Source organism: Peromyscus maniculatus, chromosome 5, assembly GCF_049852395.1.
Source record: "Peromyscus maniculatus bairdii isolate BWxNUB_F1_BW_parent chromosome 5, HU_Pman_BW_mat_3.1, whole genome shotgun sequence".
Lineage (NCBI taxonomy): Eukaryota > Metazoa > Chordata > Mammalia > Rodentia > Cricetidae > Peromyscus > Peromyscus maniculatus.
In genome coordinates, this window is record NC_134856.1 from 38290400 (window position 1) to 38308449 (window position 18050).

The 18050-nt window shown below is 39.9% G+C and overlaps 1 protein-coding gene across 5 annotated transcripts in view; it reads left to right on the forward strand.

Moving 5' to 3' along the window:
- Lrrc36 (leucine rich repeat containing 36) overlaps positions 1 to 18050 on the forward strand; it is a 65794-nt gene that overhangs the window by 43519 nt on the left and 4225 nt on the right. For 2 of the 5 annotated variants that reach the window (XM_006986798.4, XM_076572062.1), the window contains exons 7-12: positions 1635 to 1683; positions 4866 to 5306; positions 9365 to 9651; positions 12991 to 13156; positions 14786 to 14934; positions 15682 to 15805. In XM_006986798.4, the coding sequence (XP_006986860.1) occupies positions 1635 to 1683; positions 4866 to 5306; positions 9365 to 9651; positions 12991 to 13156; positions 14786 to 14934; positions 15682 to 15805 (1216 nt within the window). Of the gene's footprint in view, positions 1 to 1634; positions 1684 to 4859; positions 5307 to 9364; positions 9652 to 12990; positions 13157 to 14785; positions 14935 to 15681; positions 15806 to 18050 lie in introns of all 5 variants that reach the window. The other 3 variants (XM_042277578.2, XM_006986797.4, XM_076572063.1) reach the window with 2 other exon arrangements.

Here is an 18050-nt window from a genome sequence, read left to right on the forward strand (position 1 = left end):
CCAGAGGGAGGATTAATGGAGATGTGGGTGATCAGAACTGTTTTAGTGAAAAGATAGTGAGGATTTTTCAGTGTGTGTGTGTGTGTGTGTGTGTGTGTGTGTGTGTGTGTGTGTGTTATAATAGCCTTCTAATTTTAAATACAGGTTAGCATTTGTTTCTTTGTTTTCGGAGATCGTACTTAGGTGCTAGGAAACTATCTCTGTTACCTTTTTTTAAATCTTGCTATTGATTTAAGAAAACAGAGAGAGTGTCTATTCCAATTTACAGTTAAATAACACTTCTTAGTTTAAAAAAAACTCTAGAATTCCTGAAACAAGGGGAGAGAGAGAGAGAGAGAGAGAGAGAGAGAGAGAGAGAGAGAGAGAGAGAGAGAGAATTTAATAACTTACTATAATTCTTAAATTTATTATAAAGAAGTGCAAATTCTTTTTCTGGCTACCTAAATTGTGTATGTGGGTGCCTGTGGGTGCTGAAATAGTACCCAAGGCTTGGGCATGCTAGGCTAGCACTGTGCCACTGAGATAGATATATCCCTAGCCAAGACAACGAACATATTAAGATATTTTTAAGCCGGGCGGTGGTGGCGCACGCCTTTAATCCCAGCACTCGGGAGGCAGAGGCAGGAGGATCTCTGTGAGTTCGAGGCCAGCCTGGGCTACCAAGTGAGTTCCAGGAAAGGCGCAAAGCTACACAGAGAAACCCTGTCTCGAAAAACCAAAAAAAAAAAAAAAAAAAAAAAAGGTATTTTTAAATACATATTAGATGGATTTTTTTTGCTTCAGTTCTTGCCTAGTTATGCCTCAGATTAATTTACAGTTTCTTAAAACTTTAGTAGTTGCTTGGCATGATGAGCACATACCTGTAATTCCAGCACTTAGGAGGCTGGAAGCAGGATTGTAGCAAGTTTGAGGAGCTCCAGGCCAGCCAAGGCTATACAATAAGACCCTGTCTCAGGAGAAAAAGAAAAACTCTTGTTAGTTCCTGTAGCTGGTACTCGGCTTTATTAGAAAATGAAATAAATAGAAAAGTCCTCTAAATAGAAAAGATAAAATTGGAGAAAATGATCTGGGCTGGGGAGACCTCATGCACAAACATGATGATCTGGATCCCCATAGTAAAAGCCACATAAGGTTGTGATTGGAACTCAAGTGCTGGTGGGACAGGATGAGCAGGTGGATCCTAGAAGCTCACTGGCCAGCCACACTAATCAAATAGACGAGCTACATGTTTAATGAGAAGCCCTGCCTCAAAAAACAAGGTGCAGACTAAGAGGCTCGCTACTCACATGTGTACCGCCACCCCCTCTGACTCCCACATGGAAAAGAAAAAGTGGCCTTATCTAATTTGTATGCAGACAAAATACAGTAGTTCAGTGTTTGGCATGTCTTTTACCTTCTAAGGATAGTTTGTGTTTCAAGAACTCTCCTTTCCTGCTCTAAAGCAACTCTGGAACCTTCTTGTGTTGTAACTTTTAAAATGGGCTCAACCTTGGACCCCTGCTGGAAGATCTAGTTCCCTCCCTCCAGGGATGAATGACCTTGATAACAGGAAAGTACTCAACTCCCAGGCCAGTAAGCTTACATCTGAACATACACAAATGCCTTTCTTCCTAAATTTTCAAACTTTTTTTTAGATGCAGGAAGCAACAAGAAGGGAGACAAGTGACACCCACAAGGAAGATGGTAAATATTTGGTCACTGGTTTTCAGAGGAAATCTGGATGGGCTGAGATTTACGAGATGCCTATGCTACAGCGCTGCGTGTTCTGGTCGCTGAAACTTCTGCTCTCCCCCTCCCCCTCCCCTTCTCCCTCTCCTCTCCCTCTCCCCCTCCCCCTTTCTCCCATTTCCCTCCTCTTTCTCTCTACCAGATTTTAAGTTATACTGTTTAAGTATTTTTAGTACTATTCCCCAAATGACAATTTTACTTACACAATTTAAAAATTGCCAATATCTTAATTTTTCCTTCTTTTAAGTTTTCTCTTAGGTAATTTAAAGACCTTGAAAGACCTTTATTCTTTTAGTCCCCCACCCCCAGAAGACCTTACTTCCTGCTTTAGTGAACTGAACCTAAGACTTGCTGGTGTAATGCTCCACCCCTGAGCTACATTCCCAAGTAGAGTTCCTGTGGATTTTTATTCCTCATACTTTTTAAACCCCACAAGATATTTTTATACAATTTTCATTTAAATTTATCTTTGTTTTCATTTCTTTCTTTAGCCCAGGTATCCTATCCCTTGTGAGATCATTTCCTCCAGATCATAATACATCCTTCAGTGTAGGCCTGCTGGTGATGAACTCTCTTTTGTTGTTTGTTAATGAATCCATTTCACGATTGTTCCTGGAGGGGATTTTTTAATGAGTGTAAGATTCTAAATTGGCAGATGCTTCTTTCAGAAGAGTGCAGTTACGTTTTCTTCCCTGTGCCCCCCCCCCCTTTTAAGTCTTTTGAGACAGGGTTTCTCTGTGTAGTTTTGGCGCTGTCCTGGAACTCACTCTGTAGCCCAGGCTGGCCTCGAACTCACAGAGATCCGCCTGGCTCTGCCTCCCGAGTGCTGGGATTAAAGGTGTTTGCTACTATGCCCAGCTTTTTTTTTTTTTTCATCTCTTATTCTCTTATATTATATTTATATATAAAAAACATCTTTTTGTATATTTGTTGGATAAACTTTCTGGATAATCCTTCTGGCCCACATTTCATTTTACTAATACTCTCTTCAGTTATAACTAAACCACGGTTAAGTTTGTATGCTGAATTCTTGTTGTTGTTGTTTGTTTGTTTGTTTGTTTTTAGACAGGGTTTTACTCTGTAACAGCCTTGGCTACCTGGAACTCACTCTGTAGACCAGGCTGGTTCCAACTCACAGAGATCCGCCTGCCTCTGCCTCCCGAGTGCTGGGATTAAAGGCTGTGCCACCACCACCCAGCTCTGTGTGCTGAACTCTTAATTCCAGTTTTTTTTTTCAGTTCCATATGTTTGATCTGGTATAGGTCACTTTTTCTAAGAAAAAATATATGCTTTATATTTCCTTAACAGAATAAACATAGGTGCTTTATAGCTATATGGTAGTTATTATTTATAATATCTGAGATCTTTGTAGGTCTATATGTTTTTTTCTACTGGTTTTCATTCATGTTAATATTTTGATTTTTGTTTGTTTATTTTTGGGTATTTGCTCACTCTTATATTTGAATAATTATTTGAACAAATAATTACTAGTCATATATGTGTTGTCTTTTCCAGAACAAATTTCCATTTGCTTCTGCCAAGTACTTCGAATACTATCATACTATCAGTCTGGGACTGCTTTAATCCCAGCACAAGTCATTATCAGAAATGGCTTATTTTACCCTCACCACTGTATCCTGCCCACATTTTCTTCTTACAGTGTGTGTGAGCTATGGGGATGCAGTTGCCATGTCTCTTACCTTGGGCAGAACCTATACTTTTGTCCCTTTTCACCCTAAAATGACTTTGAGTAAAAGCGATTATCTGTAATAATATACCTTTAAAGTTTTGTTTTTGTTTTGTTTGATTCCTAAGTTGGGCCTAGAAATTCCTCACTGTCTTCTTAGCTCTTTGTTGGATTTATACCATCCCAAGAAGGTAATCTGAAGTATCTAGTTTCTCATTACTTAGAAAACCAATTCTTTGTTTGTTTGTTTGTTTGTTTGTTTTGTTTTTTTGTTTTGGGTTTTGGGGGTTTTTTGGGTTTTTTTTGTTTGGTTTGGTTTGGTTTGGTTTGGTTTGGTTTTTCAAGACAGGGTTTCTCTGTGTAGCTTTGCTCCTTTCCTGGAACTCACTCTAGTCCAGGCTGGCCTCGAACTCACAGAGATCCGCCTGTCTCTGCCTCCGGAGTGCTGGGATTAAAGGCATGCGCTACCACCTCCTGGCAGAAAACCAATTCTTTCTGCCTTTTGTTTTGTTTTCTTTTCTTTTTGTTACCTAAATAAAGATACTGTGTTATGGCCTTTACCATGATATAAGCTGACAATGGGTAAAGCATTGCTGGTCTGTAGGTCCTTAGGAACATCAGGGTTAGAATAGTTAATGTGACCAATTCAGAATTGTTACCTATTCCTAAGGTTGCCCTTGGAGCATCAGAAACTCTGAATGTACCAAGGAGCACAGAACCTGCTCCTTTGTCTACTGTTCTACTTGCTAAACTATGATACTTATTGAATAGCAAATATAACTGTCTGAGAGAAATTCTTTAGAATTGGGATAGCACCTAGGCCAGGGATTTTCATACATTTTGCATTTCCTACTATTTAACTAGGTTATGTATCAGTTCCCAGTGAGTGAACTAGAACCTCTGGGTGTAGTTTAAGAGAAGGCAAGGAGTCTATAAAATCATAGACCAACTATTGTCTGTAAACTTGAATGCATAAAGCTACAATTATTGTCATGTGGAGGCACGCCAACTTTTTATATGAAATTACTGTCTAGAAGCCATGGTAGCACACATCTGTATTCCCAGCACTTGGGAAATGGAGGATACAAGAGGGTTGTGAATTCCAGGCCAGTCTGGGCTACATAGTCAGACCTGGCTCTGGTCTCAAAGGACAAAAGAAAGCAAGAAACACTACATAGAAAGCTCTGAAACTATCATTTCTAGAGGACATTTTTAGGTTACTCTATTATTGTGAAGTTTGTCTCCAGAAGGATACAGATTCGTTATTGTTTACAAAATGTCCCACGTCTTGTTGTCATTGTCCTTGTGGAAGTCCTCTCATCATTTTGCTAGCATTTATTGGAATTAGAAACCACTCTTTCTAACACCCTTTCCTAGTGAACAGAGGTACCCAGCTGGGCCAGTATGAATTCTCATCATGTTTTGTTTTGTTTTCTTTGGTGAGGATTAGAATTCAGACATTACTTGCCTCATCGGTCCACAGTCCGATCTCCAGAGAAGATGAGTAGAGATGGATACCGAGTATCTTTTTTAGACACTAAGTCTTCAGGCTCTTCTCCAGAAAAAGACTTGATACCAAAACCTGACACATATTCATGTACCCATGATGTCTCACTGGGTAAACGCCTGGAAGTGGGTGATTCTAGCCAGATCCTTCCCTATCAATTACCTTCAGATGTTGGTCTGGACTATTATGATAATCATTATTCTCAAACCCTTTCCCTGCACGGAAGTCTTGTCAAAAAGCCGCAAAAAATCAAGAACTACCGAGAATATAGCATAAAGCCTTCAAATGACATAAAGGCCACCTCATCTCATTCCTGTGGAGACCTACTAACTTCTCTGTCAAACCCCGACTCCAGCACAGGAAGGCTTTTGAAGCTTAGTTCAGGTAATAGCTACCTGTCAGTTTGCAAGTCTTTTTTAAACTCATGAATTTTGGAATTATCACTTATTGAATTGAATTTGTGTTTTTTAAATTGTATATTAGGATCATTAGTGGTTCGTGGGACTTCCAGAAATCTGGAGGGTATGAGTGCAATATGATGGATAATTTAGAGAAAAAAATATAGAAATATGTGAGTCTCATATCTACATGTTATTTTAGTTAAGTGACATCTCAAGACCTATTCCCAGCTGCATCTAATTCTCTGTGGTCACCATCATCAAACTCTGGCCTCCACATATATATGCTCACATGTGAACATGTGCATGCATGCACATGTATGGTGGGGGACAACAAAAGAACAGGAACTACCCTGGTGCTGAGTTGAGAATGGAATGGTGCAAGTATGGGAATAGAAAAATTTACTCTCAGAAGAAGATAGTTTTAGGATAAGTTATAGAGACTGGTCTTCGGCTATTAATTTATTCAATAAAGCTCACTGCATACCTACCATATGCAAGATACTATTCTACTTCTGAGAACAAAATCAAATTCCATGTGTACTTGATCATAAATCTTGTCTCTACTTTTATTCTAACAAGGTAAGATAGATAATAAGTTACCATAAATATGTCAGTTTATAAGCGCTATGATGGAAAATAACAAGTATATAAAAAGTAATAAGTAAGAAATGATGTTTCAGAGTGAATGGTCAGGACAAACTTCTATGATGAAGCATCATAAACATGAGATTTGAATAAAATGAAAGTATAAGGTATACAGATAACTGGGAGGAGAACTTTCTAAACGGTGGAAGTAGAAAGTGCAGAGTTCCTAAGGCCATGTTTAAGGAACAAGGAACCTAGTATATAGCAGAGTAAGAGAATGAAGTATATAGATGAGGTCAGAGTGATGGCCAGACATTCATTCTGGGTGAGATATGTAGTTGGAAGATTTGTAGTAGCAAAGGATTCTCACTTAAGAATAACTCTGAGCCAGGCGATGATGGCGCAGGCCTTTAATCCCAGCACTTAGGAGGCAGAGGCAGGCGGATCTCTGTGAGTTGGAACCAGCCTGATCTACAGAGTGAGATCCAGGACAGCCAAGGCTACATAGAGAAACCCTGACTTGAAAAACCAAAAGAAGAAAAAGAAAAGAAAAAGAGAAGAATGACTCTGAGGGGTTGGGGATGTGGTGAGGTTGGTAGAGCACTTGCTGCACACACATGAGGATGTGAGTTTGGATCGCTGTGCAGAGGCTGGGTGTGGTGATGTGCGCCGTATCCCAGTGCCGGGAAGGCAGAGGCAGCAGGAGCCGTGGGGCTCTCTGGCCAGCTGTGCTGCCAGTTTGGTGAGCTGCAGCTTCAGTGAGAAACCTCATCTCACTCAGCACCGTCCTTTGGCCTCCACACATATGTTCACTTGTAAACATGTACCTACATATGTATGAGATCTGGATGGGAGAAAGAGACAGAAAGAACAAGAATTATTCTGGATAAAGAATTGAGAATGAAATGGGGCAAGGATGGGAATAGGAAAAGCCATTTAAGAGGTTAAAATCCAGATATAAATTGGTAGCTTCAACTAGAGAGAACAGTAGAGGTGGTGAGTAGATGACAGATTCTGACTATATTCTAGGAAAATTACCCTTGGATTTGTTTATGGACTGGGAATAAAGTGTAAGAGAAAGAGAGGCAGTGTCTCCCCGGTTTCAGGCCTAGCCTACTGGGAGAATGGAGTTATCATTTACTGAGGTAAAGAAGAATAGAATAGGAGAAATGAGTTTTAAGATGAATATTGAGTCTGGTTTTATATCTTAAGTTTTAGATGCTATTAGACCTTCCCAGAGATGGCATCCTAATAATTTGACAAAATAGTGTGGATTCAGGAGGAAATGTAGTTGGAAATATAAATTTGAGAATTATACGAGTACAGATGGCATTACAACTGTGAGTGGATGAGAATCTCATCTAGGGGTAAACATAGATAGGAAAGAGATCTAAGGGTCAGACCCGAGTCTTGAGATAATTTAAAGTTGAACAGATGAAGACAAACTTCCATGAAGAGTGACAGACAAGGAGAAAGCCGGATTGTTACACTGGGGTCCTAGTGAAGAACGTGTGTTAAGAAGGAAGCAGTGGTAGTTCTGTTTTGGAGGCTGTAGAGAAGAGCTGGGACTGGCAGTGATTTGGAAATACAAAGGAATTAGTGAATAGCTTCAGGGGATACATTAAAATAAAAGCTCCATTGAGATGAGTTTAAAAAAAAAAAACACTTGGAAATGAAGCAATAGAGTACTAAGTAGATACAATCCCTCAAGGAGTTTTGCAACAAGAGGGAGCAGAGAAATGGAAGAGGGGATGGAATCTTATAAGACTGATAAAAATCATCAGTAAAGGGAGAATTAGTGATGTATCAGGAAACAGAACATCTACAAGGAAAAACTCCTTGTCTAGTCCACAAGAGATGAAATTTAGTCAACTGGTAAAAAAGCTGGCCTTAAGTGAAGCACCAACAGTTACAGGAAGGAGGCAGGGGATTTATTCCGATAGCTGATAAATGATAGGTCAGTTGATAAATTCAGTGGTGAGATGGGATGGACATTTTCTTTGATTTTCTGTTTTCTTGGTGAGATAAAGGAGGGAGGAGATGATAAAGTTTGAAGAGAAAAGCGATGTGAAATAATTCTCTTGGGAAATAAAATGAATTGACTAGAGTAATATGTAAGGACAGCTGGGCGGTAATAAGCATCCAAATAATCTAGGAGTCATGAATTAAAGTGAGAAAGGTCAGAACAGATGTGTGCTGTTCTCTAACCACTGCTCTGGTATAGGCTCCCGCATGTAGACATCTGCATTTAACTAGAATTTACGGAATTCCCCCCAAGTGCCTGCCTTGAGATTTCTATCAGGGTCCAGAACAGATGCTACAGGCGGCTAAGGATACTAATCTGAGGGATATTCAATGAATCTAAGAACACTGAGTTTTTTAGTCCATTCCTTTATTCTAAGTAAAATTCTACAAGTGCTGTGGGGAAAACCAGTATATATATACACAGTCATTCTCTTACAATGCATCGCAAGATTTAAAGTTTTCAGGGTCACAGAGAGAGGTGATAAGGATCCACACATAACTCAATAATTGTCAGCTAGATTAACAACCTAAAAGGGGAGAGTGACTAAAGGGGAGTTCTCTGGAAGGGTCAACTAAAGACTAAGATCAATTAGGGAATCTAGAAATAACACCTGGCTGAGGAGGAATAAAAACTGAATTTGCACAAGAAAGAAGCTTGGCACCTATCACCTGTCTGGCCTTGATGGCAATCTCCTTGGGTCAGTGGGAAGTAACTACCCTAACTCAGTAACTAGCAAATGGCTAAAACATCATCCCAGGAATGTGAGCAGTAAATCTCTTAAGTTAGGGTCTTGTATAAATAACATGGAGTGAAGGTAAGGAGTTGAGGATATAATTGTTATGATTCTTTTCTCTATCTGTGGGTGAGATGAGCTTATGTTTATCTATGTGCAGTTTTGTCCTTGGAAAAGGGTATCTTTGCTGAAGTACTTTTGTCTGAAGAATGGCCATGGCCAGATATATGTTAATGAAAAATAAACACAGCTAGGGACTGTTATCCAATTACCTCAAATGTATAGGGAAAGTTGTGCCCAAGATTGAGATGCAATCGTGAGATTACATGTACATGTAACATGGAAATGCACGGTAAATGGGGAGAATCATAGCTCTTATTACACAAGAAGTTTACAACAAGAGACAGCCAGTTCATTCAAAAGGCAGTAATAACGCCTTGCATGACGGTTTCCTCTAACAGAACCCTTAGTACTGATAGGTTGACCTTCTGAACTCTAGCCGTCACTGCTGTATACTCCCATGGACTTTTACCACCAGCAGCTCTCAATAAGAATTGAGGTTTGATCAGATAGAGGGAGACAAAAAAAGGAGTTAACAGAGTATGTTAAAGAGTGGTTAGTCTAACCCTAGATAGCCACAGATGTAAGTTTTGAGAGTTGAAAGACAGGTTCATTTCCCAGGCTGTTTCCTCCACAGATCTGTATGCCACAACCCATTTCAACAGTGAGCCTGCCCTGCTGACCGGTGTAGAGCAACAGTTATCCAGCAGTCTCAGTGATTTTGCACCAGCACCTGGTTCTTTCCCAAGCAACCGGGTCCTAGGAAACTCTCTGCAGACACTGCTGTTGCCTCCTGGGACTCCAGAAAACAGAGAGATTCCAACTAAGAGGTCATTAAGCGGCGGAGTCAAGTGGAAGGACAATGTTCTTGCCAACCTGAATCTGAAGTGTGGTTTCCAAGAAGCTACAGGCATCGAGGCGCAAGTATTGACTTGTTTGTGTGTGTACAAGAAACACAAAGGCTCAAGAACAGAATGTACTGCTCTTGGGGTTTGGGGTGGTTCCACCAATGTTGCTAGAAGTTCTAGGGGATTTTCAAAGACCTGTGGCCAATATTACCAGGCTATATAGCCTGTGACTCTTTTGCCCTTAGGAAAAGTTATCCTACTTTTCTATTTTTTTCAACTTTCTATCACAAAGGAACTATTTACTTTAAGAGCATAAACATGGTACATGGTGGGAAAACACTTTAATAATTAATGTCCTTGCAAGAGTTTGCTAACAGGACAGAGTAGAGACATTGTCACAAGTAACTAACTTACTTGAAATAGTTTTTATAAAATCTTCCCTTTTTTAAAAACAAAACAGGGTCTCACTATGTAGCCCTGGCTGTTCTGGAACTCACTTTTATAAATCAGAATGACCTTGAAGTTGAACTCTGCCTGCCTCAGCCTCCTTAGTGCTGGGGTTAAAGATGTACATCACCAATGCCAGCTAAAATCATTAATTTGCTTTTCTATACAGAAACTCAAATGATTCTAATTTTTCCCCAAAGTATCCACAAGCAAATGAATTAGATTTCCCAGGGGATTTTTAGCTGAAAATGGCTAAGAGAATCAAGAACTGCCTTTTCTGAGTGTTAATTTTTCTGCTGGTCTTATTGCCACCAGGGAACCTTCAGTTTAGTTTGAGGAACCACAGTCCTGAGAGTCTGTGATCCCTTGTCCTGTAAATCATGTGTCCAACATTTATTGCCTTGTACTGAAGCAGAGTATTTGATCAAAAACTATTTCTAGTTATTTTAAGATTTTAGTTGTTGGGAGTCTTTTTGCACATTAGGATGATTTCACAGAAATTGTCTGTTTCTTGACTCTTTGAATCTTTCTTACTCTGTTTTTAGAACTCTGGAGGTAAGAGCTTGGGATAGTTTGCCTAGTACGTATGAGGCCCTAGGCACACTCGCATACACCACAAGTGAAGGAAGGAGACAGAAGAGCCTCTGGAGACAGTCATAGTTTTTGTTCACTAAAGGGGGCAGTCTTGTAATATTTTCTTTAGTTTCTGGCTTGTTTTACATTCTCAGCCACAAATGCCCATTGTATCAGACAAAAACACTAACTGTGATAATATATTTAGGGCAAAGTCCAAGGAATATGTAAGCTATTAGGATGCTTTATTAAAAGTCTGGGAAAAAAATTTTCACTTCTATTTCATGTCATATTGTCAAAATCTCAACATTTTTTGACTATCTTTAATATCATGATTTTTTCCTGTTAGACATTGTTTTTTTTTTTGTTTTGTTTTGTTTTTACTATGGAGAGCTTTCAAAGTGCTGACTTACTATAAGCAGAAAGGCACACAGACTGTTTTGCACTTAGTGGGTGCGTGATGTAGAACCCAGGGCCTCACATATGCTAGGTCCTTGGCTATAAATTATGTATATGCTGTTTGATTTCTGAACTCTGTAATTCTCAAATTTCTAAAATTAAACTGGGCATGGTAGAGTCTACCACCAGCACTTGGGAGTAAGAGGTAGAGTTCAAGGCCAGCCTGGGTCCCATGAGACTCTGCCTCAACCAACAAAGAAAAGAAAAAAAAATTAAAGAAAACCAGTAACAGTAAATTTTATTTTTAATAAATTTCCATAAAGTAGCCTTTTGATATGACTAGACTTTTCTATGCTTTAACCCCAAATCAGGTTAACTTCTCAAATGATCCTATCTTGAGTCCTTCATACATCCACAGTCCTTAAGCTGTACTGATCAGGACCAGATTTTCTGAAAATATGTTTATCCTAGTTGTAATGCTGTTCTCTACCAATCATAGGCCACACGTGACTCAACTCATGTCACTGTTTTGGGTGTTGTGTTTCATTATCTAATAATCATCCTTAGTGGGTTTTTGTTGTTTTTTTTTGTTGTTGTTGTTGTCATTTTTTGTTTTTTGTTTTTTGTTTTTTTTTTAGTTTTTCGAGACAGGGTTTCTCTGTGTAGCTTTGCACCTTTCCTGGAACTCACTCTGTAGACCAGGCTGGCCTCGAACTCACAAAGATCCGCCTGCCTCTTCATCCTTAGTTTTTTACATCAAAAGAGCCAAGCAAAAATTGAGAAATAATAAGACTGTCTTTATGTCATACTGTGTGTGTTCATGTGTATCTGTCTGTCTGTCTGTGCCTGTGAGTGTGCGTGTCTGTGTGTGTGTGTACATATTGTGTATCTGTATAAGTGTGCATGTGTGTGTGTATGTGAGTATGCATGTCTGTATGTATGAGTGTGCATATCTGTGTGTCTGTGTGTGTGTGTGTGTGTGTGTTTGTGTCTGTGTCTGTGTGTGTGTGTGTGATGCTGAGGATAGATCCCAGGGTTTTGTACATGTAGCTAATACAGGCTATATCTCTAGCCTATATTAGTTTTTTTGAAGTCCACAAGACTCTATAGGAAAGACTGGGAGATAGAATTATATAAAATACATAATAATATGCATGTCATGTTAGAATGAATAAAAGCATCTGTGAATGTTACTATATAGATCTATCTATGATTTCTTTGAATAAAAATATCATTAGTACTTGATCTAACAATAACATTTAACTTACAATTTTTAAAATGTTAGAGGGCGAGCGGGTGGTGGTGGTTGTGGCGCATACTTTTAATCCCAGCACTGGGGAGGCAGAGCAGGGCAGATCTCTGTGAGCTCGAGGCCAGCCTGGTCTACAGAGTGAGATCCAGGAAAGGCACCAAAGCTACACAGAGAAACCCTGTCTTGAACCCCCCACACACAAAATGTTAGAGGGCATCTATGTTTATTTAAAGTAGAAGCTTATTATGAATTTTAATTTCTTATTAAATTACTCTTAAATTTTATCTTATCATATATGGTACTTTTTAAAAATGTCCTGCAGTTTTATCTTCTTTTTGTATTACATAATACATTGAGCCACACATGTAAGTACTAAATATCACATTTTTATTGAAAATTCTGAAAACCTACATAGAAAAATCATGACAGAGGATCTACTACTTTTGAAATCTCCTTTGAGGGCCTAGAGATGAGGCTCAGTGGTAGAGTACTTGCCAAGTGTGTACAGGGTCCTGGGTTTAATCCCCAGCACCACCAAAGAAAAAGAAAAAGAAACATGAAATTTTCTTGAATATCTCATATGCTTGCCTCGGACATAGTGATATGAGATTCATATCTAAACCAAAAGATGGAAGTTTTACTTTAAAAAATTATGAGTGCTTTAAATGTCTGGATCCTTATTTCCCTTATTGTGTAAGAATGACACAAATGGTACTGGTTTTTGGTTTTGTTTTCTTTCTTGAGCCTCTCTCTAGTGACCTGGGCAGTTTGCGTGGTTTACCGGACAACCATAGTCCCCCGATCTCTGCCAGAACCCCCCACGTGGCCACTGTCCTCAGACAGCTCCTGGAGCTGGTCGACAAGCACTGGAGTGGCTCTGGCTCTCTCCTCCTCAACAAGAAGTTTCTTGGTAAGTGCGTGGTTAGTTCTCTGTGCAGTCGGGAGGACAGGACCTTGCTTCTGCTCTGTGGTTTTTAGCCATCTAGTTCCCTTAGCATGCAAGGAAAAGTGTGCATCACTTACCAAAATTTCCCAGAAACACCATGCGTAACAAATCTGCATTTTTGTTACATTTGTCTTCCCTTTTTTTTTTTTTTTTTTTTGGTTTTCCGAGACAGGGCTTCTCTGTGTAGCTTTGATCTTGCTGTATAACCCAAGCTGGCCTCAAACTCACAGAGATCACCTACTTCTGCCTCTCCAGTGCTGGGATTAAAGGCGTGTGCCACCACTGCCCAGCCTTCCCTATTTTTTAAAATCAACTATTTTTCCAATTGTTCTGTAGCAATTGTTTTCTTCTTCCTGTAGTGTTTGTGTGCTCATGTGTGGTCTTTGGTAATACGTTGCATCACTAGATATATATACTAGGGAGTAGTTATATTAATAATTGCAAAACTATTTTATGATCCTTTGGAAGTACCAGTAATGAATACAGCAGAAATGAGGTTTGATCATCAGAATTTGCAAAGGCTGTTGAAATGTTGATTTAAAAAATGAGTAAAATGCCCTTGAGCTCTTTTTAGGGATTAATTTTTAGAAACATGGGGCAAATAGTTGTACAAATGTTGGCTCCAGGTGCTTATTTGTTGTTTAATGGAGACAAAATTCAAGGAACTTTTACTTGTTAGTAAAGCTTTAAGTAAAAACAAGAACCTTGAAAGTTGTTTGGGCTTAAAAATTTTTGAATTTCTGAGGGCTGTGGTACAGCCCAGTAGAAGAACACCCGTCTAGCTTGTACTAGCCCCCATCCTAGCACTAAAAACTTTCCTTAAGGATTTTTGTCTTAGTTATGTCTACATCGGTGTATACATGTGTGTATAGGGACCCACAGAGGCCAGAAGAGAGTGTCAGATTCCCTGGAGCTGGAGTTATAAGAGGTTGTGAACCACCTGACATGGGTGCTAAAAACGGAACTCTGGTCCTCTGCAAGAGCAGCAAATACTCTTAACTGCTGAGCCATCTCTCCAAACTCCACACCAAATTTTTTAATTAAAAAATTATATGGGGGCCAGGCAGTGGTGGTACACACCTTTAATCCCAGCACTCAGGAGACAGAGGCAAGTGTATCTCTGTGAGTTCGAGGCCAGCCTGGTCTACAAGGTGAGTTCCAGGATAGGCTCCAAAGCTACACAGAGAAACCCTGTCTTGGAAAAACCAAAATAAAATAAAATTATATGGGGAGAGGACAAGAGAGGGTAATATATGTATGAATATAATAAAATTATGTTGTGTACATATAGGAAACTGTCGTGATAAAACCTATATTCTATATAGTTAACATAGTAAATTTTAATTCTAAAGGGACAGAGAGGAGAAAGAATCAGCCTTCCTTCCCATGTTGACCCATTGTTGCCATTTTGTAGGAAATCATTCCCTGGAGCAGTATCTCTGGAATAGTTGTCCAGGAAGGGTATAACACCTCTTACAGTCACTAAATTCATGTCAAATGCGATGATTAGATACAGAGCTGGCAGTTATTGACTTGGAATTCTGTGCTTTAGTTTTATGATTGGCTTATGTACCCAACCTGAATTTTTGGCAGGTCCTGCCAGAGATTTGCTTCTGTCTTTGGTTGTGCCTGCACCTGCTCAGCAGTGGCATCGCTCACAGCTCGAAGACAAGGCAGGGAAAGCCTTCCACTGGAGGGAGAGTGAACTGAAGGAAGCAGGGCTGCTGGTTCCTAACGACGTGGTATGCCTCCCTCCTCTTCCTCTCCTCCCCTTTCTTTACTAGAAAAGATATAACTTCATGATTAGAACAGCCCAGGACCCCAAGGAGCATCACTACTGTGGACATTTAGACACTCTGGAACCAGAATATGAAAAAGTCAGGCAGAACAAATCAGGAATACAAAACTTGTTAGGATGGGAACAACATGCAGGTTCTTCAGGGGTGACTCCTTTATTCTAGCAAATCCACAAGTCCTAAAGAAATACTTGAAGGGACAAGGAGGGAAGCAGACAAAACTCTAGGTGAAAGTGTTTGGGATCACACTGTTGGAGGCCTTGGTGTGGCCCCAATGATGGAAGCAAATGCCATCTTTCTCCTTTCTGATGGAGTAGAGAGCCTGGCACCAGCAGCCATGTTTGAGTATCTGGCTGCTGGATTGGGGAGAGAATGAAGGAACTCATATCCCTAAGTTTCTCTTTTCTTAGCTTCAGTGAATTTTCAGATACCACGTTCAGCCCTAGAAACTTCTGATTGATGATTCAGAATGTCAGCTTGCAAACCTACCAGTGTTCAGCAAGAGTTGTGGATTACCCACAAGAAAGACCGAGATAAGCACATAATCAGTTGGAATGCTGCCCTTGAACTGTGTTTACCCATGAATTAAATTTCTAGTGAGGTCACACAGCTGCACCCCTCCATTCAGTCTGTCATGAGAGGAAATGGAATTCAGATTCTTAACATGTTGGTGTATTGTTTTCTGGTCTAAAGGAAAATTTGAAGCAAAAATTGGTCAAAGTGCTGGAGGAAAACCTTATTTTGTCAGAAAAAATTCAGCAGTTGGAGGGAGGTGCTGCCACCTCAGTTGTGAGTGGGCACCCATCTCAAACACACGGTAAGTTAGGAAAGCCATGTGTGGGATTGGATTGCTAAAATAATTGTTGGTTAATGGCCTGCTTAGTGAGCTTCATCAAGCAAAGCTCTCATGGCTGCCTTTGGTTTCCTTGGCCAATATTTTTCCTTAGGAATTAATGGAAACTGTGATCTTACCTCAGAGAGTTATTATTTTTATTTATTTTTGTAGTACTGGAAATCCAACCCAGGCTAGGTCCCTAGCTTTTGCTTCAGAGAATTTTAATGCAGGCATCTTTGACTTAGCACCTGAAGCTCTGTGTTCATGTAAAACATGTGTGTGTAGCAGGAATATTAAAAGTTCTTATTAATAAAATCAAACCTGAGCCAGGTATTGGGGTGAACACTGGAAGATCAGAGAAGCAGAACAAGCCACAGCTAACCTCACCTGGCCAACTTCTCAGCTGATCTTGTTTCCTCAGACTGGAAGCCTCTGTGTCCTCATATCCGAATGGCTCTCAGCTGAACTGTGCTGCTCAAAACCTAAAAGCTTAACCAGCCAAATGCTTAACCAACCAAAAATAAGGGAAATAAGGATCCAGACATTTAAAGCACTCATAATTTTTTAAAGTAAAACTTCCATCTTTTGGTTTAGATATGAATCTCATATCACTATGTCCGAGGCAAGCATATGAGATATTCATGCTTCTAGTTTCTGGTCCTCACACCTTATATACCTTTCTGCTTTCTACCATCACTCCCTGGGATTAAAGACTCGCTTTCTGGGATTAAAGGCGTGAGTCACCATGCTTGGCTATATCCTTGAACAGATGGATTTCTGCCTCTGGAATGCTAGGATTAAAGGCATGTGCTACCACTGCCTAACTAAGTATCTAGTGGCTTTTCTGTTCTCTGACCCCAGATAAGTTTATTAGGGTACACAATAATTTGGTGAACACAATACCACCACATATGTGAATGATGTTTTTTTCAATGAGACTGTGTCTTGTCATTACAGCGGGAGAAAATGTATAAGGAAATACAGAAATACAGCTTCATGACCCAGCACTGACTGTCATCCGTATTTCTGAATTCTTTCTTCCAGTTTACCTCCATATGATAAACATTCAACTCAACATTTTAAACTATACTCTGATTTTTATTTTTATTTTTTTTGAGATAGGGTTTCTCTCTGTAACAGTCCTGACTGTCCTGGAACTCACTTTGTAGACCAGGCTGGACTTGAATTCACTCAGAGATCCACTTGCCTTTTCCCTCCCAAGTGCTGGGATTAAAGGTGACCATAGACTGTTTCTATATTCTAACTGAATGGCACAGGCACTCCCACACTGCTGCATGAGTAGCCTTCATTTTTCTACCAGACTCTACATTGTTGTGTCTAATATTTAATAACCATGAAGTTGCCTTTGCTTATAATAGTGACTGTATAAGTATAATATGGAGAGAAAGTTGGTAATTCTAAAGAGATTCTGAATATTCAAAAGAAGGACCTAAGGTGGAGGAAAGCTTAGAATGAAGTCCTTCTCTGAGACCACCTTCCTTCCCTGGTGATGGGTATGAGTCCTGACATGTGCTATTGTGAATAACGCTGCTGTCAAGAGCTGCGTACAAAAAAATGCACAAAGACTTGTGTACATTTCAGACTATTTTCCTAGAACTCAAAAGGCATAGACACTTTTTGAGGGTTTCTTACACATTGCTAAATCTCTCTTGAGAAATGTGGTTTTGAATAATCACATCAGCTGTGTACTTGTGTGTTCAAGCGCCCTTTTCACTCCATCTTTGCAAATGCTACTTTGTTTGTTTGTTTGTTTGTTTGTTTATTGAGACAGGGTTTCTCTGTGTAGCGCTGGCTGTCCTGGAACTTGCTCTGTAGACCAGGCTGGTCTTGAACTCAGAGATCCACCTGCCTCTGCCTCCCAAGCGCTGGGACTAAAGGCATGTGCCACCACACCCAGCTGCAACTGCTACTTTTTTTTTCTTAAAGTTTTCGGTTAGGCTGCAGTGACGCATGCCTTTAATGTTGCTCAAGGCAGAGGCAGGCAGATCTCTGAGTTCAAGGCCAACCTGGTCTACAGAGCAAGTTCCAGGACAGCCAGGTCTACACAGAGAAAACTTATCTCAAACAAACAAAAAATAAAATAAAATCTACCCTCAACTTCAGGCCTCTAGCTCAGCTTTCATAAGTAAATATAGGCACTCAGGTTGTTATGAAGAAATGATGTGGAAGCATTGAGCCTCCGCTGTTAAAACTCAGCACAATCCCA